Consider the following 26,194-nt stretch of genomic DNA (forward strand, 5'->3'; position numbering starts at 1 on the left):
TAAAAGTACTGCTTGAAGGTAGCACCTAATCAAAACTCGAGGTATATAGTAAACATATATATCTGTTCATGTTCCCACCACTTGATTTCTGGTTACTGTTATTGTAGTTGATTATTGCTCCCTTTGACCACTTAATTCCTCTGATTGTCAGGATGGCTTTGGCTTGTTTGGCTGCCTCTGCAGTGTTCCCTTTCTCACCTAGTAATAGACAGCATTCTCTTTTGGTAGATTTTTTTTTTTAATCATTCATGTTGGTTTTATAAATGCATTCTTTTTTAGCTAATAAACATTGTTAGAGCAGTTGTAGGTGTATGTGGGTAGATTTTATAAAGATTACAGATAGACATATACTGAATTAAACTTAAACCTTTTGTTTTTTGACCTAATGTCATCACATACAAACATAATCCAACTTATACTGGGTCAGGAAATTCATTTTGGGCTCCTCACATCTTTCGTTGGACTCTTTTCTGTGCATAGTTAAAGGCAGCCATTTCTTCACAATCTGTGACAGATTCCTAAATGCATTTGACAAAGTGAATTTATAAAAAATTTGTGAAACAAGAGGAATGTTTGTATTTCTAATATCTATAGTGTTGGAGGAGTGTCATGGCATAAATAATCCCAAACTATGAGTGATCAAGAAATTATTGCTCTTTACTTTCAGGATGGATTTATTTTCACCATAATTTTCTAAGTGTTTAGCTTATGCTACTATTAACATTAATTTTTATCCCTTGAGAACATGATGACTTACAGCTGGACTTACATTTTAAAGAGACATGCTGCAATTTAAACTCTTCATTTTAACTATAGACTGATTGATCTGGGACAGCCTCCAAATGGTATCAAATCACCTCATATAGAGGTGGGTAGAAAATTAATTGCCGTAAGTTAAAATGTAGTAGTTTTCTGTGAAACTGCAGTATTACTATGATAAATAGTTTGAAAGTTTTTCAGATACACACAAAAATACAAGTATTGGGGCTTCCCTGATGGCGCAGTGGCTGAGAATCCGCCTGCCAATGCAGGGGACATGGGTTCGAGTCCTGGTCTGGGAAGATTCCACATGCCACGGAGCAACTAAGTCTGTGCGCCACAACTACTGAGCCTGTGCTCTAGAGCCTGCGAGCCACAACTACTGAGCCCACATTCCACAACTACTGAAGCCCATGCACCTAGAGCCCATGCTCTGGAACAAGAGAAGCCCAAGCACCGCAACGAAGACCCAACACAGCCAAAAATAAATAAATTTAAAAAAACAAAAAACAAGTATCTTTTAAGTATCTGAAAGGCCTAACTTCATCCATATGACATCCAAAAGACATGCAAATTAAAACTACAATGATAAACTATATGCAATTTTTAGATTGACACAGGTAAAAAGTTTGATAACTCTTTGTTGGAGAGAATATGGAGAAATAGGCACTCTAATACATTGTTGGTCGAGTGTAAATTGGTATCATTGTTTTTTTGGAGGACAATTTGGTAATAATTTTCAAAATAAAAATATTCACATATCCCTTGAGTCAGCAATTCCATTTTTAGGACTTATCCTATAGATATACTGGCTCATGTGTACAAAGACTTAGGCAAAATAATTTTTATTGCAATATTGTTTGTTATAGCATAAGACTAGAAACAAGCTAAATGTTCATCAGTAGGTGACTGGTTAAATAAACTGTGGCATAGTCATACAATGGAACATAATAGCTGTTTTAAAAAATGCAGTAGATCATTAATCACTGAAATGGCATTGGTAAATAAGAAGGAAGGTACAGGACAGTATATATGATAGGTAACAACGTGTGTTTAAAACAGAGAAAGATACTTGTACACTTGTACTATAGGCAGCGACTTTCTCGGGAAGGGTAAATAACTATGGTGGAATGATTGTCTCTGATGAGGGAGATTGATTGGGTATTTGGGATAGGGTAGAGACTTTTGTAACCTTGAACTATTTGAATTATTTTTTCACATCCATGTAATATCTTTGCAAAATAAAATTTTGACATTCTTTATGTACCGATTAATACTGTTTAATGTCGTGATTTTTTTTTAAATTAAGTTGGATCACAAGGACGAGTCATAAGTTTTGAAATTAGAAAAGACCACCATGAACTGGCTAAGAAGAATTACAAACACTGGCGTGATTCATGGAAAATGAGTCATGTAGAAGAGTGGCCAGACAACGTGGATTTTATTCATAAGGATATTTTAGGAGCAACTGAAGACATAAAATCTTTAACATTTGATGCGGTAAGTTTTCTAAAGTAGTCCTATGATATTACCTAATACTGAGTACAAAGAAAACAAGGACCATGCTTCTTTTATATGGAAAAGGATCTTCCTTCATTATTTGCCCCATTTCTGTCTCTAAGAGTGGGAGGAATATTTTCCTTTAATATCATGGTGGGATTCAGAGCAGAGAGATATACTGAATTAGGTGCCAAAGTTGTTAATAAATGTGGGGTAACGATGAAATACTAGGAGGAGTAGTTGAGCATCATGAACTTCAACGTTTCTAGGATAAAGGAATAATAATTTGGAAGCAGCATTGGGAGCATACTGAGCCCCGCACCTGACCTCATATTGTGAGATTTGGGGGAATAAATAGCCTTCAGTTTTGAGGGAAGAGGCAAGAGGCATCTTTAGACAGTTAAAGTCAGGATGTAGAGGAGTGTCAAAGATGTTGAGGATAGAGGCATATTTATTGTGAACAAAGCTCCAGAAAGTGGAGTGGAGGGATTTGTGAGGAGAGGGAGGAGTGGGAGGTTGAGTTAGGGGAGGAGAAGCAGAGTAGTATGAAGATAAAAGGATAGACGACGAGAGAATGCCATTTTAAGCTGTGAACAGTGATGGTGGGGATATGGGCCATAGTGCTATTAGATGACCTCAGAGTTTCACAATTCTAGTTTAAGTTGCCTTACCCTTGATGATGCCATTATCAGTTCATGGCTTGACACTATGGACTGAGGTCTGGGTAAGAAGTCTTCTTCGCTTTTCTTTCTTTTTTTTTTTTAAATAAATTTATTTATTTTATTTATTTATTTTTGGCTGTGTTGGGTCTTTGTTGCTGCGCACGGGCTTTCTCTAGTTGCAGCGAGCAGGGGCTACTCTTCATTGCGTTGCACGTGCTTCTCATTGTGGTGGCTTCTCTTGTTGCGGAGCATGGGCTCTGGGTGCGTGGGCTTCAGTAGTTGTAGCACACGAGCTCAGTAGTTGTGGCTCATGGGCTCTAGAGCGCAGGCTCAGTAGTTGTGGCGCATGGGCTTAGTTGCTCCGCAGCATGTGGGATCTTCTGGACTAGCACTCGAACCCGTGTCCCCTATATTGGCAGGTGGATTCTTAACCACTGTGCCACCAGGGAAGTCCCTTCTTCACTTTTCTTAATTGGCTATTGGAAGCTTATTTTAGGAACTTTATAAGGGAAACTAGGTGAGAAATGAAGTAAAGTTCAAAGGGGTGATTTTTATCAGGACTGCTTCCTATCTCTGATATAACTAAAGCCAATAGCTACAGTGGCACAGCTTCCTGGACACAAGGACCACAGTTTGTGTTTTTTTTTTCCTCATCCTTGTTTGGCTTGCACATTATATAGCTCAATAAGGGCAGAAAGAGGACTTGTTCTATGTGGGCCATCCATAGGAACGTCACAGATACGTGGGAGTTTAATTGGTCATCAGAATTCTGCTTGATGAGCATGAAACACAACAAAGGATTTTAACAGTATTGTTACAGCCTTGTGGAAACCTGCTGAAACATCCATTCCTCTTCCAAAGGAAAGAATACTCCTTACTAGATTTTTTCAATTGAATCTCTCTTGAATAATAGTGTCAGATGAATACTCAGAGCATATAGAAGGAGGAGAACTGTCAGCTTCTGGGGAAGAGTCATATACTACTGGGGCAAAGAATTATAGTTGGTGTTCATAAATAAATTACTCATAATATAGAATTATTAAGTTAAAGCTAGATCATGAAGAATTTTCCTTTCTTTAAGAAAGTCTCTAAAAATTGTCAGTTGGTGAAAGTCCTGCTTGAAGGTAGCACTTGACCGAAACTCAAGAGGTGTATAGTAAACATAAATATCTTTGGGGGAGAGGATGTTTATTTATTTATTTTATTGAAGTATAGTCGATTTACAATGTTGTGTTATTTTCTGGTGTACAGCAAAGGGATTCAGTTGTACACATATATACATATTCTTTTTCATATTCCTTTCCATTGTGGTTTATTACAGGATATGGAATGTAGTTCATACAGTAGGACCTTATTCATCTATTGATATTTTATATATAGTAGTTTGTATCTGTTAATCCCAAATTCTTACTTCATCCCTCCCCCACCCCCTTTCCCCTTTGGTAACCAGAAGTTTGTTTTCTATGTCTATGAGTCTGTTTCTGTTTCATAAATAAGTTCATTTGTGCTGTATTTTAGATTCCACATATAAGTGATATCATATGGTATTTATCTTTCTCTTTCTGACTTACTTCACTTAGTATGATAATCTCTAGGTCCATCCACGTTGCTGCAAATGGCATTATTTCATTCTTTTTTATGGCTGAGTAGTATTCCATTGTGTATATGTACCACATCTTCTTTATCCATTCATCTATCAGTGGACATTTAGGTTGCTTCCATATCTCGGCTGTTGTAAATAGTGCTGCTGTGAATATGGGGGTGCATGTATCTTTTTGAATGGAAACTCTACTTTTAGTTTTTTAAGGAACCTCCATACTAGTAAACATAAATTTCTATGCATGTTCCCACCACTTGATTTCTGGTTATTGTTATCCTAGTTGATTATTGCTTCCTTGACTACTTAATTCCTCTCCTAGCTGCCATCTCACCTCCTGGGCCTTCACACTTCCAATCCATTCTCCTCATCTTTAGACTGATCTAGTTCTCATACTGTCACTCTCCTGCTGAGAAACCAATTAGGAACTTTTTATTCAAAGATTTATGGTGTCCTTCAGAATCTGATCTCAACCTTCCTTTCTTTAGCTTTTTTATATAACCTGCCTATACTCCTGCCATCTCAAATGAGGGTAGATGAATAAAAAAAGGTGTTGAACCACAAAGACAAAGAGAACAGAACAAGAAAAAAATGGCTAATAAAAGATTTTAAACAAATTTTAATACATTTTGTAAACAACCTAACCATCAAAAGAGGAATGGACATGGTGGAATACTAACAATGGTATTATTTAACATAGTGAAATAAATGTACTGTATCTACATCAATAAATCTCCCTGAGAAAACCATAATTCAAAAAGACACATATGTCCCAATGTTCAATGCAGCACTATTTACAATAGCCAGGACATGGAAACAACCTAAATGTCCACTGACAGATGAATGGATAAAGACTATGTGGTACATATAGACAATGGAATATTACTCATCCATAAAAAGGAACGAAATTGGGTCACTTGTAGAGATGTGGATGGACCTAGAGTTTGTCACACAGAGTGAAGTAAGTCAGAAAGAGAAAAACAAATATCGTATATTAATGCATATATGTGGAATCTAGAAAAATAGTACAGATGAACCTATTTCCAGGGCAGGAATAGAAATGCAGATGTAGAGAACAGACGTGTGGACATGGAGGGAAAGGGGAGGGTGGGATGAATTGGGAGATTAGATTTGACAGAGATACACTACCATGTGTAAGATAGCTAGTTAGAACCTGCGGTATAGCACAGGGAGCTCAGCTCCATGTTCTGTGATGACCTAGATGGGTGGGATGGGTGGGGGATGGGAGGGAGGTCCAAGAGGGAGGAGATATATGTATACATAGAGCTGATTCACTTCACTGTACAGCAGAAACTAACACAACATTGTAAAGCAATTACACTCCAATAAAAAAAAATCTCATAGAACTTAGTGAAAAATGAATTATTCAAGAATAAGTATGGAATGGCTACATATATGTAAAATTTTAAAAACAGTACCATGTATTGTTTGTAGCTATATACGTATGTTGTAGAAGCATAAAATTATTTGGCAACATTACCAACTTCAGGACAATGATTATCTCTGAGGAGAGAAAAGGAGGGAGTGAATAGAGGGAAGTAAGTTTTGGAGTTTATTCATCCTGGTTCACTTAGGCTCCATAACAGCCAATATGACCTTGGGTAAATTACTTAATCTTTCTGTGCCTCAGTCACCTCATGTATTAAACAGGATAGTAATCAATAATAATACCTATTTCATAGTGTTGTTGAGGATTAAATGAGGTGTTTCTGTAAAGTGCATAGAACAGTACCTGATATATAGTAAGCATTAAATTAGTATTAGCTATGATTTTCATCATTATTAGTTTTCTCCTTTTCCCTTTTCTCTACCTGTTTATTTTTTAAAATAAATTTATTTATTTAATTTATTTATTTGTCTGCATTGGATCATTGCTGAGCGCAGGCTCTCTCTAGTTGCGGCGAGCGGGGGCTACTCTTCTTTGCAGTGTGCGGGCTTCTCACTGCAGTGGCTTCGCTTGTTGTGGAGTACCGGCTCTAGGCGTGTGGGCTTCAGTAGTTGTGGCACATGGGCTTAGTAGTTGTGGCTTGCGGGCTCTAGAGTGCAGGCTCAGTAGTTGTGGCGCATGGGCATAGTTGCTCCACGGCATGTGGGATCTTCCCGGACCAGGGCTCGAACCCATGTCCCCTGCATTGGCAGGCGGATTCTTAACCACTGCACCACCAGGGAAGTCCCTACCTGTTTAAATTCTACTCTTCCTTCAAAGCTTAGATAAAAGGTTGTCTCCTCCATGGAATATACCTTAATCATCTAAGTGGAGGATTATCATCTTTCTCTGAATTACTGAACCACTTTCTTGATTCAACAAATATGTATTAGAGACCTGCTGTGTGCCGTGTACTATGCTAAGACAAAAATGAATTATACATTTAAAGGAGGTTTCGATATAGAAGAAAAGGTAGACATATAAACATTTATAGAAAGACTCAGAAGCATGAAACATTATGGCTGTAGAATTGGGTCTAATGAGGAGATGAAGATGCAAATACAGTCATGAGGGACTAGATAGTGAAGAACACTTGTGTGTATATCAAGCTAGGACATGTGGACATTATCTTTTAGATAATGGAAAACTATTGATGAGTTCTTAAGTAGGGGAGTAGAATGTCCAGATTCCTGTTTCAGAATAATTCTGGTGAAAGAATGGAATTTACATAGTCTATGTAGAAAGCTATTGTAATGTTTCAACAAGGTATGATGAGGTCCTGACCTAAAGCATTAGCAGTAGGATGAATTTGAGAAATACTAAGAGGTAGATTTGTAGGACTGGATAATTTTAATCCAAATAAAAGCATCAAAACCCCACAGATTCTCAAAAAAGAATTCAAGGTAAAGAAATAGTGACTGTAATTTCCTGATTTGAGTGGCTAATGAATGGTAATGTTGTTAGCTGAGCCATGGAGCTTTGGAATGGCAGCCTTCTTGGTAGTCTTATTTTGGTCCTTGTTGATAATATACTAAAACTACAGTCACAGAGACCAATATGTCCACACCGTTGGCCATTTGATTAGTCATTGAGATCTTTACTTGGATATCTAATAGGCATCTTTTTTTTTAAGTATTTATTTATTTATTCATTCATTTATTTATGGCTGCATTGGGTCCCTTTTGCTGCACGTGGACTTTTCCCAGCTGTGGCGAGTGGGGGCCACTCCTTGCTGTGGTGCGTGGGCCTCCCATCACGGTGGCTTCTCCCATTACAGAGCACGGGCTCCAGGCGCGTGGGCCTCAGCAGCTGTGGAGAGCAGGCTTAGTTGCTCCCAGCAGCTGTGGTACACGGGTTTCAGTAGTTGTGGCTCACGGGCTTAGTTGCTCTGCGGCATGTGGGATCCTCCCGGACCAGGGATTGAACCCGTGTCCCCTGCACTGGCAGGCGGATTCTCAACCACTGTGCCACCAGGGAAGCCCTAACAGGCATCTTAAACTTGTGTCCACATCTTGAATTCTCGACCATTTCTCCCCAAGCTTATTCTTCCCATTGTCTTAAGTTATCTTCCTCAACAGTAAACGGCACCTCCATCCTTTCTGTAGCTTAGGATGCAAACACCGGATTCATTCTCACGTCTTTCTCTCACATCTGACAGCCAGTTCTCATTCTGATTGGCTCTGTGTTCTCATCGCATCCAATGCTATTTGCTGTTGCAAGTCACCGTCATCTTTCCTTGCCCAAGTCAGAATGTACTTAATGCCACTGAATTGTACACTTGAAATGGCAACTTTTATGTTATGTTTATCACATTCAAAAAAGTTTAAAAAGTCAGACCATGTCTCAAACTCTCCAGTGACTTTTCGCTTCCTGAGTAAAGTTAAAGTCTGTAAGATTCTGCATAATCTGTCCCTCCCCAGCCCCACCACATCCCCACCATCTGAGAACTCTTCTCTTACCACTTTCCCCCTTTTGTCTCCACTGCAGCGACTGTGGCCTTCTCAGACTCACCAAGTATCCTACAGCCTCAGAGCATTTGTATTTGTTGTTCTCTGAATCTGGAGCACACTTCCCCCCTCAATTTCCACAGGGTAACCTTAATCATTTTCTTTAGGTATCGTCACTGACCAGCCTATGTATAAAATAGTACTTCCTTCCCCTGCCCTGTCATTCTATCCTTCATGTCCTCCTTTATAATCCTGTAGTTCTTCATGTCACTCATTACCCTCTGAATTACATATTTATTAGATTTTTGTTTACTGCCTATTCCTTAATTAGAATATAAGTTCCTATGAAACAAAATAGAATATAAGCTCCCATTATACTTTTACCACTTAGCAAAATACTTGGCACATGGTAGATGCTCAGTAAATATTTGGTGAATAAATTAATAATGAATGATGACCCATTATTACTGTTTTTTTTAAAACACATAAACAGAATAATTTCTAATTTAGTAAATATAATGATGTGCCAACTACATTAGATTTCTAGAGCTATCTATCAGTAAGTCACTTTATTTTCTATTTGACTGTATTTTTGTTTTCAGTGAATTTTTTTGTAATTTCATTTACTCTGCATTTATTCAACATCTTTTGAATACAGCCCTGTATTCTGCAACTGAATGAAGAGTAAAGAAACAAGGGACATGATTCTTGAATTTTAGAATCTCTAAAATTAATATTCAACACTTTTGAACATAAAAATACATATTTGAGATAATGTGAATTTCTATTGCCAAAAGCTGAACTAAAGCATTGAAACTTTACATATACAGTTTGACCTTTGTTTTTTTTTTCACGGTACATGGGCCTCTCACTGTTGTGGCCTCTCCCGTTGCGGAGCACAGGCTCCGGACGCGCAGGCTCAGCGGCCATGGCTTACGGGCCCAGACACTCCGCGGCATGTGGGATCTTCCCAGACCAGGACACGAACCCGTGTCCCCTGCATCGGCAGGCAGACTCTCAACCACTGCACCACCAGGGAAGCCCACAGTTGACCTTTGAACAACATGGGGTTTAGGGGCACCACTCCTATGTGCAGTCAAAAATCTGAGTATAACTTATAGTCGGCCCTCCCTATCCATGGTTCCAACATATCCAGGGTTCCACATCTTCAGATTCAACCAACCACAGATTGTGTAGTACTGTAGTGTTTACTATTGAAAAAAATCCTTGCATTAAGTGGACCCGCGCAGTTCAAACACATGTTGTTCAAGGGGCAACTGTGTGTGTGTGTGTGTGTGTGTCTGTGTGTATCTAGGTATGTGTATAAAATATAGCTAAAGATTCCTGTATTATCAATATTGCCAAGTACAAGACATGCCATTACAATTTTTATGTAGTCAAGTACTATGACAAATTGTATAATTATAAGTATGCCTTTTTGAGAGGGGTAAAATGACAGTCATTAGTATTACATTCTAAAAAATGAAATACTTTAACTGGGTAATTGCTTTCCCAAAGTGTATCATTTCACCTCAATAAGAAAAGAAAACACATGCTTTATTTAAACAAAACTCAGTCTGATTCTCTTTCCCCCACTACAGGTAGCTTTGGATATGTTGAATCCTCAAGTTGCTTTGCCTGTTTTATACCCAAATCTTAAACAGGGTGGTGTATGTGCTGTATATCTAGCAAAGTGAGTAATGTGACTTTTTGGTAATGTTATTTTAAACACAGTTTTGTTTTAAGTACTAGGCTAAAGTGTTCATTTTGTAACTGAGTTAAGTGTATATGTTATCTCGTAAAACTGTTATGAAGGGCTTCCCTGGTGGCACAGTGGTTAAAAATCTGCCTCCCAACACAAGGGACATGGGTTCAAGCCCTGGTCTGGGAAGATCTCACATGCTGTGGAGCAACTAAGCCCATGTGCCACAACAAGAGAAGCCACCACAATGAGAAGCCCGCGCACTGCAACGAAGAGTAGCCCCCTCTCGCCACAACTAGAGAAAGCCTGCGTGCAGCAATGAACACCCAGTGCAGCCCAAAATAAATAAATTTTTTTAAAAGTAAAAAAAAAAACTGTTATGAAACAGCATATGTCCCAAATTCAGTTATACTGCTGTTTAAATCATCCTTTACATAAATGGTAATATAAGATGCATATTTCTTCTGACAATTTAGAAGAAAAGTTTTTAAAAGTGTAATGTGAACAATGATGTTATAGTCTCTTTATTGTTTTTACTTAGTATTCTCCTCTTATGTGCCCTAACTTGCATTTTTACATTTTTTCCCTTTTGATTTAAGCATAGCATTTAAATTGGCGTAAGAGGTATAGTGAACTTAAATATAAAGTTATTGTTGTAGTAGAAATTTAAACTATATTTTTCACTTTTTTGAAAGCATCACACAGGTTATTGAACTTTTAGATGGAATTCGCATCTGTGAACTTGCCCTCTCATGTGAAAAGATAAGTGAAGTTATTGTCAGAGATTGGTTGGTTTGCCTTGCAAAACAGAAAAATGGAATTTTACCTCAAAAAGTGGAACCTAAAATCAACAGAGATTTACAATTACATTCTCAAAAGAAAATTAGAATTGAAGGTGAGATGTTTCAAGAAGATGACCATGGTGACCTTCAGTTTTATGCATGTGTTTGCAATAATAAATGGAGAATACATTCCTGAATGTATTGGGCAATACATTATAAAAATATTTCTCAGGGATTTATTATGTTTTTCCTATAGAAATTGAAATGTGGTATTTATTCTGTTAAATTAAAATTTTTTAAGCGACAGAATCATGACTTTTCCTGCCTTTTATGTAAAACTCTGATACCTTTGAAGAACTGAACTTCTTATAATATTCATATTTTACTTGTGACAAGGGGATTGGCTTATGAAATACTTTAAATATACTAAAGAATGTTGTAAATTTAGATCAGTGATTATCACTGAAGGGAAAGAATTTAATAGGACCCAATATGCAAATAGCTAATATTCCAAAAAGCAACTTCTAGGAATTTTTCAAAGAACTAAATTTAGGTCCTTGTTGTATGTACACATTACTTAGGCCATAAACAAGTTTTCAGACATCCATTGATTTATGATATGAGCTTATCCATTTGGTTATAAAACCATATATAGGTTTGTCATGTCATCCTTGACAAGTTGTTTCTGTAAGATAACTGTCAGAATAGCTCCAAGACAAATGCTAAAAAAAAAAAAAAAGTCTGAGAGGAAAAAACTTATAGGAAAAGGACAGTAATTTGTTTTTTAACAGTTTTGTGAACAAATTATAAAATATTTTATGTAGCTTACAATACATATTTTGTTCTATAACAGAAGAATCACATTCTGATTTTCCCTATGGATCATTTCCCTATATTGCTAGACCTATACACTGGCAAACTGGTCATACAGGTAAGTTTTTCATGCTATATTATATGGTGTTTTCTTCTCAAAATTGCAATGACCTTACCTTTTCCTCCCTTCAAATTAGCTTTTCTTGTCAAGTTGAGGAAGTGCAAACCACAACTTAACTGAGTACCTCAGATGACAACTGATTTGAAGATGTGAAGAAAAATATCAAAATAGAACTTTGTATTGCAAATCACTACTTTCATAGATTGGTATTCTTAGCTACTACTATGATTTGTATAACTTTTACATGTAATTTTGAAAAGTAACAAAAGCTAGAGAAAGATGTGTAACATTTCGAAACTGCTTAAATGTCCCATTTTGACACTTGTCTTGCAGTTAGTTTGACATTTTGTAGTTAATGATTCCAAGTTTGTTTAGTTGAGCCATCTCATTCTTCACTTCCTGTAAACCACTCCATAGATTTGTCTTCCTTCATGAAATTAGTTTTCTTTTCTTTGTTTGATTGATGGTCATTGGCTACCAAAATAAAATATGCATTTTGAGATAAATTTTAGGTATCTGTGTATTTTAAGTACATATTTTAATGGCTTGTATGTGTCTTAAAAAATAACAAATCTGGGCTATAGTAAATAATAGGGGGAAAACTGATAAGAATAACTATCTTAAAAATTGTAACAAAAGATGTAGCAATTCTTGAATCTCTTATCTTTCTCAGAATCATTTTAACAGTTTGAAAGAACATCAGAATTATTCTGTTATATAAGTCAAATGTTTGGGGAGTTCCCTGGTGGTCCAGTTGTTAGGACTCGGCGCTTTCACTGCTGTGGCCCAGGTTCAATCCCTGGTCGGAGAACTAAGATCCTGCAAGCTGCACGGCGCAGCCAAAAATAATGTTTGGAGAGATACACTTTTTATACATATGAATTAATTAGGACTAGGGCTTATTATTATTCATAGGCACTATGAATAATGTTATTTACCATGTGCCTTACATTTACCATGTGCCTTACATTGTTTTAAGAACGTTATAATATCTTTTCATTTAATATGTGTAGCTCATCCTTAAGATTATCCATATTTTACAGATAAACATAAGCTTATAGTTATTATTTAAATATAGATGTTTTATAGGTTTTGAAGTAGTAGTGCCTGGGAGGATATATGCTACTTATCCCTTAGGCTAGAACTACTTAAAATAATGTACATATTCTAAATAACATTTTACATATTTTTCGTTCTGTGGAAAAATTTAGTCTAAAATCTCTGCCTTTTTAGACTTTACAGCCTATAGTAGAGATAGACATTAAATAATCACACAAATATAAAACTAAAACTGTTATAAATACTTCAGAGAAGTACAGGATTTAGTAGAGGTTTTGCTCTGATCAGGTAATTACCTGTGCAAGTGTCAGTTGAGCTGAGACCTGAAGGGCAGGTAAGAGTTAACTACAGCAGGGAAAATGAGAACAAAAAAGGCCAGTGATGGGGTTGACTGAAAGATAGGTAGGGGTCAGGCCATGGAGGATCTTGTAGACCTGTTAAGGAGTTTGTCTATCCTAAGAAAAATGGGGTGCTATTGAAAGATTTCATGAAATAAGTGGTAACATGCTTAGATCTGTGTTTTGGAAAAAAATCACTCTGGTTGCATTTGGAGAACTGATTGAATCATAAGCGGAGTAGTCTTCTGGTACCATTTCTAAATGGTAGGTATCCGAACACTCATACAATAATAATGGCTTTAAAGTTTTCATAACATTTCCAGATCTATAGACGCTCTGATGTATATTTTTAGATTCCATCATGGAATACTCCCCTTTCTTCTGCCTTTCTATTTAACTACTAGTGGAATTCTGTCCTTCATTTATTGTTTTGAATGCAGGCCCTAATTGTACTTCTTGGAGAAGGGGCTGACTTAAGAGCAAAGAAAAGTTGTGCCTTCTCCTATTTCATGTAGAATGGCTTCTGTTCAGTACACTATGCTCAGTAGATGCTGAACTGAACAAGAGCTAACAGTGTCCATTCTAATAATGAGTTGAAAACCAAACTATATAAGCAAATAAACATTTATTTATATAGTTAATCAAAGTCCAGCTTAAGCCCTTTATCCATCTCTCCATTGAACACTAAGCATGTTTATAATCTGGCTTGTGGGACAGGTGCCTTCTTCTAAAGTTAGCTTTCTATGTTCATGTCTGGTTCTCATTTACCATAATATAAACTCCTAGAGATTTGTGAGTGGTTCACAGCTGTCTTCCCAGTAACTTCCAAAGGCCCTGACTTTTCCACCCAGTAAATCAGTAAAAGTTTGCTGATGGCTTGAAGCCTACACTGGATCAGGTGTTATTTCATCTGTTGACTTGGTTGTTCTAGGGGGAAATTTAAGTATATAGCTCGCAGATTGTGGAAGACTCTGAGTTTGAACTTTATACTTCAGAGTCAGTAGGGAACTTCTGAAGTTTCCATGGTCATGTAAAAGCAGATACTTTTTAAAAGTTAGTCTGTTAGTGGTGTCTGAGTATTTAAAGGAAGGAAAAACTATTAAATCAGAAATGTCATAGTAATACATAGTATACAACTATGAGGTGATCTGTATTAATATACAACTATCAGGGGTGGAAAAGGGGCAAGTGTAAAAAAATACTGTGAAGGAAGAACCAGATAAGCTGGTGGTTCATTGGATGTAGAGGGAGAGAAGCTATATATATTCAAACTTTCATCTACTGTTCAGGCAAACATCTACTGTTTGCCTTATTTCTCTGGGCAAACAGGATTCAGCCCAGCTCATAAATAACTTCCTTGCAACAGCCTTCACTATGTCTCTCACCCTACAGAATTGATTCTGAAATCTTTTGTGCTCATAAATGTTGACCATATAGTTAGCATTGCCCTTATCACATCATTAATTTATAAGCCCTGATTATGCCTTCATTAAGGATTTTAAATTGGGATGACTAGAACAGTGGTAATGACAAAAGTAAATAAGGAAGTTCAGAGAAGGATTTATTTCTGAGGAAAAATTATTTGGTTTTAGATTGCATAATGGAATGTCTTGTGCCTGCCTACGTGACCCAGGACTAAGGTTTGGTATACTGCTTTTTTCCCTTGGCTTCACTCTAAAATCTGGGGAGTCCTCAGACAATACATAATAATATGTACCCATGTCTCAGATATACTAGCCTAGGTTAAGACAGCATAAGGTAAAGAGAAACAATATAGTTCAGTAAGTATAAAAATGTGCTGTCTATTCAGATAGAACTGGGTCCTCATCTTGCTGTTTTCATTGTTGCTGTTTTACTTTGCAGCTGTGACTTTTCTGAGTTTGTTTCTTCATCAGTAAAATGAATGTCATAGTGGCACTTCAGGATTTCTTGTGGGGGGTCAGGTGTTAAATGAGACTACCTTTATAAGGTGGCTAGCACGTGATTGGTGATTGTGATGCATGTAAGTTTGTAAAGAATGCTTCATCTATCTCCCACAACCTTATCAAAATCAACTATTTTATTCTTAGTAAATGTCATAAACATGTTTATGTAAAACTTGTTCGTTGAACGTGTTGTTTTGAGAAAAAAATCTTAAGGCAGAAAAACATGTTTTTAACCTGAAAAGCAAGAAGTTGCTTGCGTTTGAAAGAAGGATGGAAGCATCGATACCAGCTATTGGTAAGTTTTATCATAAAAGCCTAAGCAGAGCATCAGCTCTTTGCGTCTCTCCTGGAGAATGAATTGAGTTGTCTGTAGCCACAAACCTTAGGTGATTCCAACCAACCACCTTATATAGACTGGAGGAAGAAAGTTTTGCTGGTAGAGGCCATTTACTGGGCATCAAAACAGCTGCTGAGGCAGTAAGAGACCACTGTTCCTGATAATACCATGTTACCCTTAATCCTCTCCACCCCCCGTTAGCCCACTGACTTGTTAAGCCTACTGAGGGAAAATGAATGTAAACGTTTATTGGTCAAGTGTATGTATGACCAATAATTTTTCTTTGTATTGCCTACCCTCTGTCATCCTGAAACAACAGGTTTTACATTTAACCTTGAATTCCCACTCAGAACAAAACACAAATGAGTAAATACTTATTTCTTCCTATATAGGACCTATATATCCTAAACCAGGGTGTCAGGGCTTTCATCCAGGGACAGGAAGAAAGCACAGTTCCATTTACAACTGCCCTAAGTCAAGTGCCCCACTTTTCATCCAAAATCCCTCAAAGACCTGCTTTCCTATTTTTCCTCGAAGCAAGCTGACTAGCAGAGCCCCTTACCCCCTGGGTGCACTCTGATTTCCCATTGAAATATCAAAGCCTAAACATAGGGTGTGACTACTTTTGATATCTAAGGCACTAGTTTGAATAAAATATAAGTGCTTCTGTTCTGCTTTAGTTAAATATGTGTTCAAATTATGGTTGGAATTCTCTCCCAGTTCACTCCATACAACCTTTCATCAGGGACTTTGTTCTTTTTTTTGTTTGTTTAATCTAATCTATTTTTTTATACAGCAGGTTCTTATTAGTCATCAATTTTCTACACATAAGTGGATACATGTGAATCCCAATCGCCCAATTCATCCCACGACCACCACCACTCCCCTGCGGCTTTCCCTCCTTGGTGTCCATACGTTTGTTCTCTACATCTGTGTCTCAATTTCTGCCCTGCAAACCGGTTCATCTGTACCATTTTTCTGGGTTCCACATATATGCATTAATATACGATATTTGTTTTTCTCTTTCTGACTTACTTCACTCTCTATGACAGTCTCTAGATCCATCCACGTCTCAACAAGTGACCCAATTTCGTTCCTTTTTATGGCTAATATTCCATTGTATATATGTACCACATCTTCTTTATCCATTCGTCTGTCAGTGGGCATTTAGGTTGCTTCCATGACCTGGCTATTGTAAATAGTGCTGCAATGAACATTGGGGTGCATGTGTCTTTTTGAATTATGGTTTTCTCTGGGTATATGCCCAGTAGTGGGATTGCTGGATCATATGGTAATTCTACTTTTAGTTTCTTAAGGAACCTCCATACTGTTCTCCATAGTGGCTGTATCAATTTACATTCCTACCAACAGTGCAAGAGGGTTCCCTTTTCTCCACACCCTCTCCAGCATTTGTTTGTAGATTTTCTGATGATGCCCATTCTAACTGGTGTGAGGTGATACCTCATTGTAGTTTTCATTTGCATTTCTGTAATAATTAGTGATCTTGAGCAGCTTTTCATGTGCTTCTTGGCCATCTGTATGTCTTCTTTTGAGAAATGTCTATTTAGGTCTTCTGCCCATTTTTGGGTTGGGTTGTTTCTTTAGTATTGAGCTGCATGAGCTATTTATATGTTTTGGAGATTAATCCTTTGTTGATTCGTTTGCAAATGTTTTCTCCCATTCTGAGGGTTGTGTTTTTGTCTTCTTTATGGTTTCCTTTGCTGTGCAAAAGCTTTGAAGTTTCATTAGGTCCCATTTGTTTATTTTTGTTTTCATTTCCATTACTCTAGGAGGTGGATCAAAAAAGATCTTGCTGTGATTTATGTCAAAGAGTGTTCTTCCTATGTTTTCCGCTAAGAGTTTTATAGTGTCTGGTCTTACATTTATAAGTCTTTAATCCATTTGGAGTTTATTTTTGTGTATGGTGTTAGGTAGTGTTCTAATTTCATTCTTTTACGTATAGCTCTCCAGTTTTCCCAGCACGACTTATTGAAAAGGCTGTCCTTTCTCCATTGTATATCTTTGCCTCCTTTGTCATAGATTAGTTGACCATAGGTGCGTGGGTTTATCTCTGGGCTTTCTATCTTGTTCCATTGATCTGTGTTTCTGTTTCTGTGCCAGTACCATATTGTCTTGATTACTGTAGCTTTGTGGTATAGTCTGAAGTCAGGGAGTCTGATTCCTCCAGCTCCGTTTTTTTCCCTCAAGACTGCTTTGGCTATTCGGGGTCTTTTGTGTCTCCATACAAATTTAAGATTTTTTTGTTCTAGTTCTGTAAAAAATGCCATTGGTAATTTGAAAGCGATTGCATTGAATCTGTAGATTGCTTTGGGTAGTATAGTCATTTTCACAATACTGATTCTTCCAATCCAAGAACATGGTATATCTCTCCATCTGTTGGTATCATCTTTAATTTCTTTCATCAGTGTCCTATAGTTTTCTGCATACAGGTCTTTTATCTCCCTAGGTAGGTTTATTCCTAGGTATTTTATTCTTTTTGTTGCTATGGTAAATGGGAGTATTCCCTTAATTTCTCTTTCAGATTTTTCATCATTAGTGTAGAGGAATGCAAGAGATTTCTGTGCATTCATTTTGTATGCTGCAATTTTACCAAATTCATTGATTAGTTCTAGTAGTTTTCTGGTGGCATCTTTAGGATTCTCTGTGTATAGTATCATGTCATCTGCAAACAGTGTCAGTTTTACTTCTTTTTTTCCAATTTGTATTCCTTTTATTTCTTTTTCTTCTCTGATTGCCATGGCTAGGACTTCCAAAACTATGTTGAATAAGAGTGGCAAGAGTGGACATCCTTGTCTTGTTCCTGATCTTAGAGGAAATGCTTTCAGTTTTTCACCATTGAGAATGATGTTTGCTGTGGGTTTGTCATAGATGGCCTTTATTATGTTGAGGTAGGTTCCCTCTATGCCCACTTTCTGGAGGGTTTTTATTATAAATGGGTGTTAAATTTCTCAAAAGCTTTTTCTGCATCTATTGAGATGATCCTATGGTTTTTAATCTTCAATTTGTTAATATGGTGTATCACATTGATTGATTAGCATATATTGAAGAATCCTTGCATCCCTGGGATAAATCCCACTTGATCATGGTGTATGATCCTTTTAATGTGTTGTTGGATTCTGCTTGCTAGTATTTTGTTGAGGAATTTTGCATCTATATTCATCAGTGATATTGGTCTATAATTTTCTTTTTTTGTAGTATCTTTTTCTGGGTTTGGTGTAGGGGTGATGGTGGCCTCATAGAATGAGTTTGGGAGTGTTCCTTCCTCCTCAATTCTTTGGAAGAGTTTGAGAAGGATGTGTGTTAGCTCTTCTGTAAATGTTTCATAGAATTCACCTGTGAAGCCATCTGGTCCTAGACTTTTGTTTGTTGGAAGATTTTTAATCACAGTTTCAATTTCGTGACTTGTGATTGGTCTGTTCATATTTTCTATTTCTTCCTGGTTCAGTCTTGGGAAGTTATATCTTTCTAAGAATTTGTACATTTCTTCCAGGTTGTCCATTTTATTGGCATAGAGTTGCTTGTAGTAGTCTCTTAGGATGCTTTGTATTTCTGCGGTGTCTGTTGTAACTTCTCCTTTTTCATTTCTAATTTTATTGATTTGAGTCCTCTCCCTCTTTTTCTTGATGAGTCTGACTAATGGTTTATCAATTTTCTTTATCTTCTCAAAGAACCAGCTTTTAGTTTTATTGATCTTTGCTCTTGTTTTCTTTGTTTCCATTTCATTTATTTCTGCTCTGATCTTTATGATTTCTTTCCTTCTGCTAACTTTGGGTTTTGTTTGTTCTTCTTTCTCTAGTTCCTTTAGGTGTAAGGTTAGATTGTTTGAGATTTTTCTTGTTTCTTGAGGTAGGCTTGTATAGCTATAAACTTCCCTCTTAGAACTGCTTTTGCTGCATCCCATAGGTTTTGGATCGTCGTGTTTTCATTGTCATTTGTCCCTAGGTATTTTTTGATTTCTTCTTTGATTTCTTCAGTGATCTCTTGGTTATTTAGTAACGTATTGTTTAGCCTGTATGTTTGTGTGTCTTTTTTATGTTTTTTTCCCTGTAATTCATTTCTAATCTCATAGCGTTGTGGTCAGAAAAGATGCTTGATATGATTTCAATTTTCTTAAATTAACTGAGGCTTGATTTGTGACCCAAGATGTGATCTATCCTGGAGAATGTTCCGTGCACACTTGAGAAGAAAGTGTAATCTGCTGTTTTTGGATGGAATGTCCTATAAATATCAGTTAAATCTATCTGGTCTATTGTGTCATTTAAAGCTTGTGTTTCCTTATTTACTTTCATTTTGGATGATCTGTCCATTGGTGTAAGTGAGGTGTTACAGTCCCCCACTAGTACTGTGTTACTGTCGATTTCCTATTTTATAGCTGTTAGCAGTTACCTTATGTATTGAGGTGCTCCAATGTTGGGTGCATATACATTTATAATTGTTATATCTTCTTCTTTGATTGATCCTTTGATCATTATGTAGTGTCCTTCCTTGTCTCTTGTAACATTCTTTATTTTAAAGTCTATTTTATCTGATATGAGTATTGCTACTTCAGCTTTCTTTTGATTTCCAGTTGCATGGACTATCTTTTTCCATCCCCTCACTTTCATTCGTATGTGTCCCTAGGTCTGAAGTGGGTATCTTGTGGACAGCATATATATGGGTCTTGTTTTTGTATCCATTCAGCCAGCCTGTGTCTTTTGATTGGCACATTTAATCCATTCACGTTTAAGGTAATTATTGATATGTATGTTCATATAACCATTTTCTTAATTGTTTTAGGCTTGTTTTTGTAGGTCCTTTTCTTCTCTTGTGTTTCCCACTTAGAAAAGTTCCTTTAGCATTTGTTGTAGAGCTGGTTTGGTGGTGCTGAATTCTCTTAGCTTTTGCTTGTCTGTAAAGCTTTTGATTTCTCCATAGAATCTGAATGAGATCCTTGCTGGGTAGAGTAATCTTGGCTGCAGGTTCTTCCCTTTCATTACTCTAAGTATATCATGCCACTCCCTTCTGGCTTGTAGAGCTTCTGCTGAGAAATCAGCTGTTAACCTTATGGGAGTTCCCTTGTATGTTATTTGTCGTTTTTCCCTTGCTGCTTTCAATAATTTTTCTTTGTCTTTAATTTTTGCCAATTTGATTACTATGTGTCTCGGTGTGTTCCTCCTTGGGTTTATCCTGTATGGGACTTGCTGCACTTCCTGGACTTGGGTGGCTATTTCCTTTCCTGTGTTAGGGAAGTTTTCGACTATAATGTCTTCAAATATTTTCTCTGGTCTTTTTTCTCTCTCTTCTCCTTCTGGGACCCCTATAATGCAAATGTTGTTGTGTTTAATGTTGTTGCAGAGGTCTCTTAGGCTGTCTTCATTTCCTTTCATTCTTTTTTCTTTTTTCTGTTCCACAGCAGTGAATTCCACCATTCTGTCTTCCAGGTCAGTTATCCGTTCTTCTGCCTCAGTTATTCTGCTACTGATTCCTTCTAGTGTATTTTTCATTTCAGTTATTGTATTGTTCATCTCTGTTCTTTAATTCTTCTAGGTCTTTGTTAATTAAACCTTTCTTGCATCTTCTCGATCTTTGCCTCCATTCTCTTTCCGTGGTCCTGGATCATCTTCACTATCATTATTCTGAATTCTTTTTCTGGAAGGTTGCTTATCTCCACTTCATTTAGTTGTTTTTCTGGGGTTTTATCTTGTTCCTTCATGTGGTACATAGCCCTCTGCCTTTTCACCTTGTCTGTCTCTCTCTGAATGTGGTTTTTGTTCCACAGGCTGCAGGATTGTAGTTCTTCTTACTTCTGCTGCCTGCCCTCTGGTGGATGAGGTTATCTAAGAGGCTTGTGCAAGTTTCCTGATGGGAGGGACTGGTGGTGGGTAGAGCTGACTGTTGCTCTGGTGGGCAGAGCTCAGTAAAACTTTAATCCACTTGACTGCTGATGGGTGGGGCTGGGTTCCCTCCCTGTTGGTTGTTTGGCCTGAGGCAACCCAACCCTGGAGCCTACCTGGGCTCTTTGGTGGGGCTAACGGCAGACTCTGGGAGGGCTCACTCCAAGGAGTTCTTCCCAGAACTTCTGCTGCCAGTGTCCTTGTCCCCATGGTGAGCCACAGCCACCCCCCACCTCTGCAGGAGACCCTCCAACACTAGCAGGTAGGTCTGGTTCAGTCTCCCCTGGGGTCACTGCTCCTTCCCCTGGGTCCCAATGCGCACACTACTTTGTGTGTGCCCTCCAAGAGTGGAGTCTCTTTCTCCCCCAGTCCTGTTGAAGTCCTGCAATCAAATCCCGCTAGCCTTCAAAGTCTGATTCTCTAGGAATTCCTCCTCCCGTTGCCGGCCCCCCAGGTTGGGAAGCCTGACGTGGGGCTCAGAACCTTCACTCCAGTGGGTGGACTTCTGTAGTATGAGTGTTCTCCAGTCTGTGAGTCACCCACCCAGCAGTTATGGGGTTTGATTTTACTGTGATTGCGCCCCTCCTACTGTCTCATTGTGGGTTCTTCTTTGTCTTTGGATGTGGGGTATCTTTTTTGGTGAGTTCCAGTGTCTTCCTGTCGATGACTGTCCAGCAGCTAGTTGTGATTCTGGTGTTCTCACAAGAGGGAGTGAGAGCACGTCCTTCTACTCCACCATCTTGGTTCAGGGCCAGGGACTTTGTTCTTAATGCTTTCACCAATTCTTTAGTCCTTAGCAATCTGCTAGAAGACTTCTGTGGCAGCTTATTTTCACTACTGAAGGCAGGATTTCATCAAAGGGGGTAGCAAAGCATCACAGGAATTCAGGTTGTAGTAGAGTCAAACCTGGGTTCAAGTGTCACTCTCTCAGTCATCTTGGGCAAATGATTTAACCTCTCTAAGCCTCTGTTTCCTTATGTACAAAGTGGAGATACTAGTATTTACCTTGGGGTTGGCTGTGAATATTAAGTGAGGTTATGAATGTAAAATCCTTAACACATTGCATGGAACATTTTAAATATCTAGTAAATCTTACCTGTTATGAGGATCAAAGACTGTAGGCAAAGGGGCTTAGGAGAGAGGGGAAGGATGCTAAAAGGAAGTTCTTATCATTTAGCCTATGATAGACCCTATTTACTTTCAATATGAGTGAACAAATAAAAATGCTTGGAGGTGTTACAAGGGAAGAGACTATACTGTCAGTCAAATTTGTTCAGTGATTACTATGGCCAGGGAATGGAACAGAAATAGGCAAGACCCCTACCTTCAGGAGTCTTAAGAGTCTAGTTTCTCAGTAAAACTTCAGTAGCGACTGCTAATCTCGTAAGAATGTGGTAAAAATAAATAGGTGAAACTCTGAAATAATGTGAGTCTCATTATAGAATTAGAGAGAACCATAAGAAATCTGCCAGTCCCATCTTTAGATGGGTGAAAATCTGGGACACAGGCATTATAAGAAGTAAAAAGAAAAAAAAGAAAAAAAAAAAGAAGTAAAAAGGATCACTGCTGGTAGAATGTCATTCTGGTTCTGTTTCAAATCGAGAAATGTCAGAGAAGTACTCAACCTTTATAAATAATAATTTAAATGAAAATTAGGGTGTGGTTGACAAAGTATTTCCAGTTCATGCGATTATTTTCAAATTAATATAAAATACCATTGTTCAAAACCACTTAAATCCCAACAAAAAAGAAATATGCAAATAAATTGTGGCACTTATAGCATGTCATGACTAAAAATCAGGTTTTCAAAGACTAAATAATGACATCAGGAAATGCTTTATGGTAAGTGAAAAAAAAAAGCAAGCATAGATATAGTATGGTTCTATTTTTTAAAATAGAAATAGAAAAGTGTATAGTATTACAAAGCTATAGTAACCAAAACAGTATGGTATTGGCATAAAAACAGACACGTAGATCAGTGGAACAGAATGGAAAGCCCAGAGATAAACGCACACATATGGTTAATTTATGACAAAGAAGTCAAAAATATATTGGGAAAAGATAGTCTCTTCAATAAATGGGGTTGGAAAAACTGGACAGCCACATGTGAAAGAATGAAACTGGACCACTGTCTTTCACCATGCACAAAAATTAATTCAAAATGGATTAAAGACTTGAATGTAAGACCTGAAACCACAAAACTCCTAGAAGAAACAGTGGGTAAGGTCCTTGACATTGGTCTTGGCAACTGTTGTTTGGATTTCACACCAAAAGCAAAGGCAACAAATGCAAAAATAAACAGTGGGACTACATCAAACTAAAAAGCTTCTGTACAGTATAGGAAACCATCAACAAAATGAAAAGGCAACCTACCAAATGGGAGAAAATATTTGCAAATCATGTATCTGACAAGGGGGTTAATATCCAAAATATATAAAGAACTCATACAACTCAACAGAAAAAAAAATCCAATTAAAAAATGGTCAGGGCTTCCCTGGTGGCACAGTGGTTGAGAGTCTGCCTGCTGATGCAGGGGACACGGGTTCGTGCCCTGGTCCGGGAAGATCCCACATGCCACGGAGCGGCTAGGCCCGTGAGCCATGGCTGCTGAGCCTGCGCGTCCGGAGCCTGTGCTCTGCAATGGGAGAGGCCACAACAGTGAGAGGCCCGTGTACCGCAAAAAAAAAAGAAAAAAAAAAAAAGGGCAGAGGAAATGAATAGACATTTTTCCAAAGAAGACATACAAGTGGCCAACAGGTACATGAAAAGGTGTTCAACATCACTAATTAGTAGGGAAATACAAATTAAAACCACAGTGAGCTATCATCTCCCACCTGTTAGAATGGCTGTTAACAAGAAATAACAAGTGTTGGTGAGGATGTGGAGAAAAGGGAACACTTGTGCACTGTTGGATGCAGCCACTATGTACAACAGTATGGCGGTTCCTAAAAAAGTTAAAAATAGAACTACCATATGTTCTAGCAATTCCACTTCTGGGTATTATCTGAAGGAAACAAAATCACTATCTTGAAAATATACCTGCACACCCACACCTATGTTCAGTGCAGCATTATTTGCAATAGTCAAGACATGAAATGGAAACAACTTAAGTGTCCATCAGTGGATGAATGGATAAAGAAAATGTGACTATCTTTTTATCTATCTATATCTATATATCTATATCTATATCTATATATCTATATCTATATAGATATATCTTAAAAAAGAAGGAAATCCTGCCATTTGTGACAACACGGATGGAACTTGAGGGCATTGTGCTAAGTGAAATAAGTGAGACAGAGAAAGGCAAATACTGTGTGATCTCACTTATAATATGTGAAATCTAAAAAAAGCTGAACTCAGGACTTCCCTGGTGGTCCAGTGGTTACAAATCCACCTTCCAATGCAGGGGACGTGGGTTCGATCCCTGGTCAGGGAACTAAGATCCCACATGCCACGGGGCGACTGAGCCTGCGCGCTCTGGAGCCTGTGCACCACAACTAGAGAGAAGCCTGCCCGCCGCAACGAAGAGCCCGCACGCTGCAACTAAGACCTGACACAGCCTAAATAAATAAATATTAAATAAAAATTAAAAATAAATTTAAAAACCTGAACTCATAGATACACCACCAAATGGTGGTTGCCAGAGGAGGCGGGGAGAGCGGGGGGAGTGGGTGAAGGTAGTGGAAAGTACAAATTTCCAGTAATAAGATAAATAAGTTCTGGGGATATAATCTACAGCATGGTGACTGTAGTTAACAAGATTGTGTATTTGAGAGTTGCTAAGAGAGTGTATCTTAAAAGTTCTCATCACAAGAAAAAAAAAACCGTAACTGTGTGGTGATGGATGTTAACTAAATTTATTGTGTTAATCATTATGTTATACACCTAAAACTAATACAGTGTTATATGTCAATTTTATCCCAATTTTAAAAAGTGTGTAAAAGAAACCAATAGTTAATTACTGATAAAGCTGCATGGTGAGATTACAAGTAAATTTATTCTCTTCTTAAAACTTCTTTTGAATAAAATAAACATTTCAGAGAAAATGCTTCAGGCTCTTAAAATACTTGAGATCTATGGTGAATTAGGTTTCAGTTTAACAAAAATCACATTAAAAATCTCTTAGTTTAGGTAAGCTACCACAAAACAATACCAAGACAAAAAGTAGTACTTGAGAAGGGGAAAACTTTCAATACTACTTTAGCTCATATTGTTGTAGTATATAAATAATTATGTACTCCTGCCTATAAGGACTGACTACTGGTCAATAGATAACTTGGATTTATTAATAACATTCATAGATCTAATTCTGACATATCCTAATTCTGACATATCTCTTAAGTCATACCTTGAGAACAGCTATAAGCTTGAGAAGGATCAACTATTATGTCCATTGGGAATGAGTTGTGTGATTCCTGAGAATGTTTCTCCACCACCTCTACTGTATCACTGGATGAAGATGATGATGAAGACAATCCCAGTCTAACGTATCTTCCTTTTCTACCACAGAGTGAACAATCTACCGGTGTGGCACTAGGTCCCCGGGGCAGTTGAACTTCATCTCTGTGGTAGTTTCTAACAGCTCCACTGTGATGCACAGAGCGTTCTCGTTGCCATATATAATGGGTTGGAGCAATGGCCATAACCTATGGTGGAAAGCTTTCTTTTAGAATTTTAATAAGATTTTAAAATTTAGTAAAATTAAGAACAAAAATTATAAATCAAGAACAAGCTACCTGTAAAACTAGAGCTAAAAATCTGTCACCGATTTTTTTTTTTTTTTTTTTTTAGAAAAAAAGCATTTCCAG

General features: G+C 37.5%; 2 protein-coding genes across 6 annotated transcripts in view; one reads left to right on the plus strand and one right to left on the minus strand.

Annotated features, from left to right (window-relative positions):
- Positions 1-20,349, plus strand: part of TRMT61B (tRNA methyltransferase 61B) — a 26,774-nt gene extending 6,425 nt beyond the window's left edge. The window contains exons 3-7 of one of the 5 annotated variants that reach the window (XM_089922425.1): positions 2,069-2,259; positions 10,014-10,105; positions 10,810-11,036; positions 11,750-11,827; positions 11,907-20,348. In XM_089922425.1, the coding sequence (XP_089778551.1) occupies positions 2,069-2,259; positions 10,014-10,105; positions 10,810-11,036; positions 11,750-11,827; positions 11,907-11,950 (632 nt within the window). In that variant the 3' untranslated portion in view covers positions 11,951-20,348. Of the gene's footprint in view, positions 1-2,068; positions 2,260-10,013; positions 10,106-10,809; positions 11,037-11,749 lie in introns of all 5 variants that reach the window. The other 4 variants (XM_022574160.3, XM_089922424.1, XM_089922423.1 and 1 more) reach the window with 4 other exon arrangements.
- SPDYA (speedy/RINGO cell cycle regulator family member A) overlaps positions 1,642-26,194 on the minus strand; it is a 58,266-nt gene continuing 33,713 nt past the window's right edge. Inside the window, exon 6 of the mRNA XM_089922429.1 lies at positions 1,642-26,032. Coding sequence (XP_089778555.1) covers positions 25,724-26,032 — 309 coding nt within the window. The 3' untranslated portion in view covers positions 1,642-25,723. The remainder of the gene's footprint in view (positions 26,033-26,194) is intronic.

Source organism: Delphinapterus leucas, chromosome 13, assembly GCF_059928025.1.
Source record: "Delphinapterus leucas isolate spDelLeu-1000000601 "Yukka" chromosome 13, BTC_Dleu_Yukka2, whole genome shotgun sequence".
NCBI lineage: Eukaryota > Metazoa > Chordata > Mammalia > Artiodactyla > Monodontidae > Delphinapterus > Delphinapterus leucas.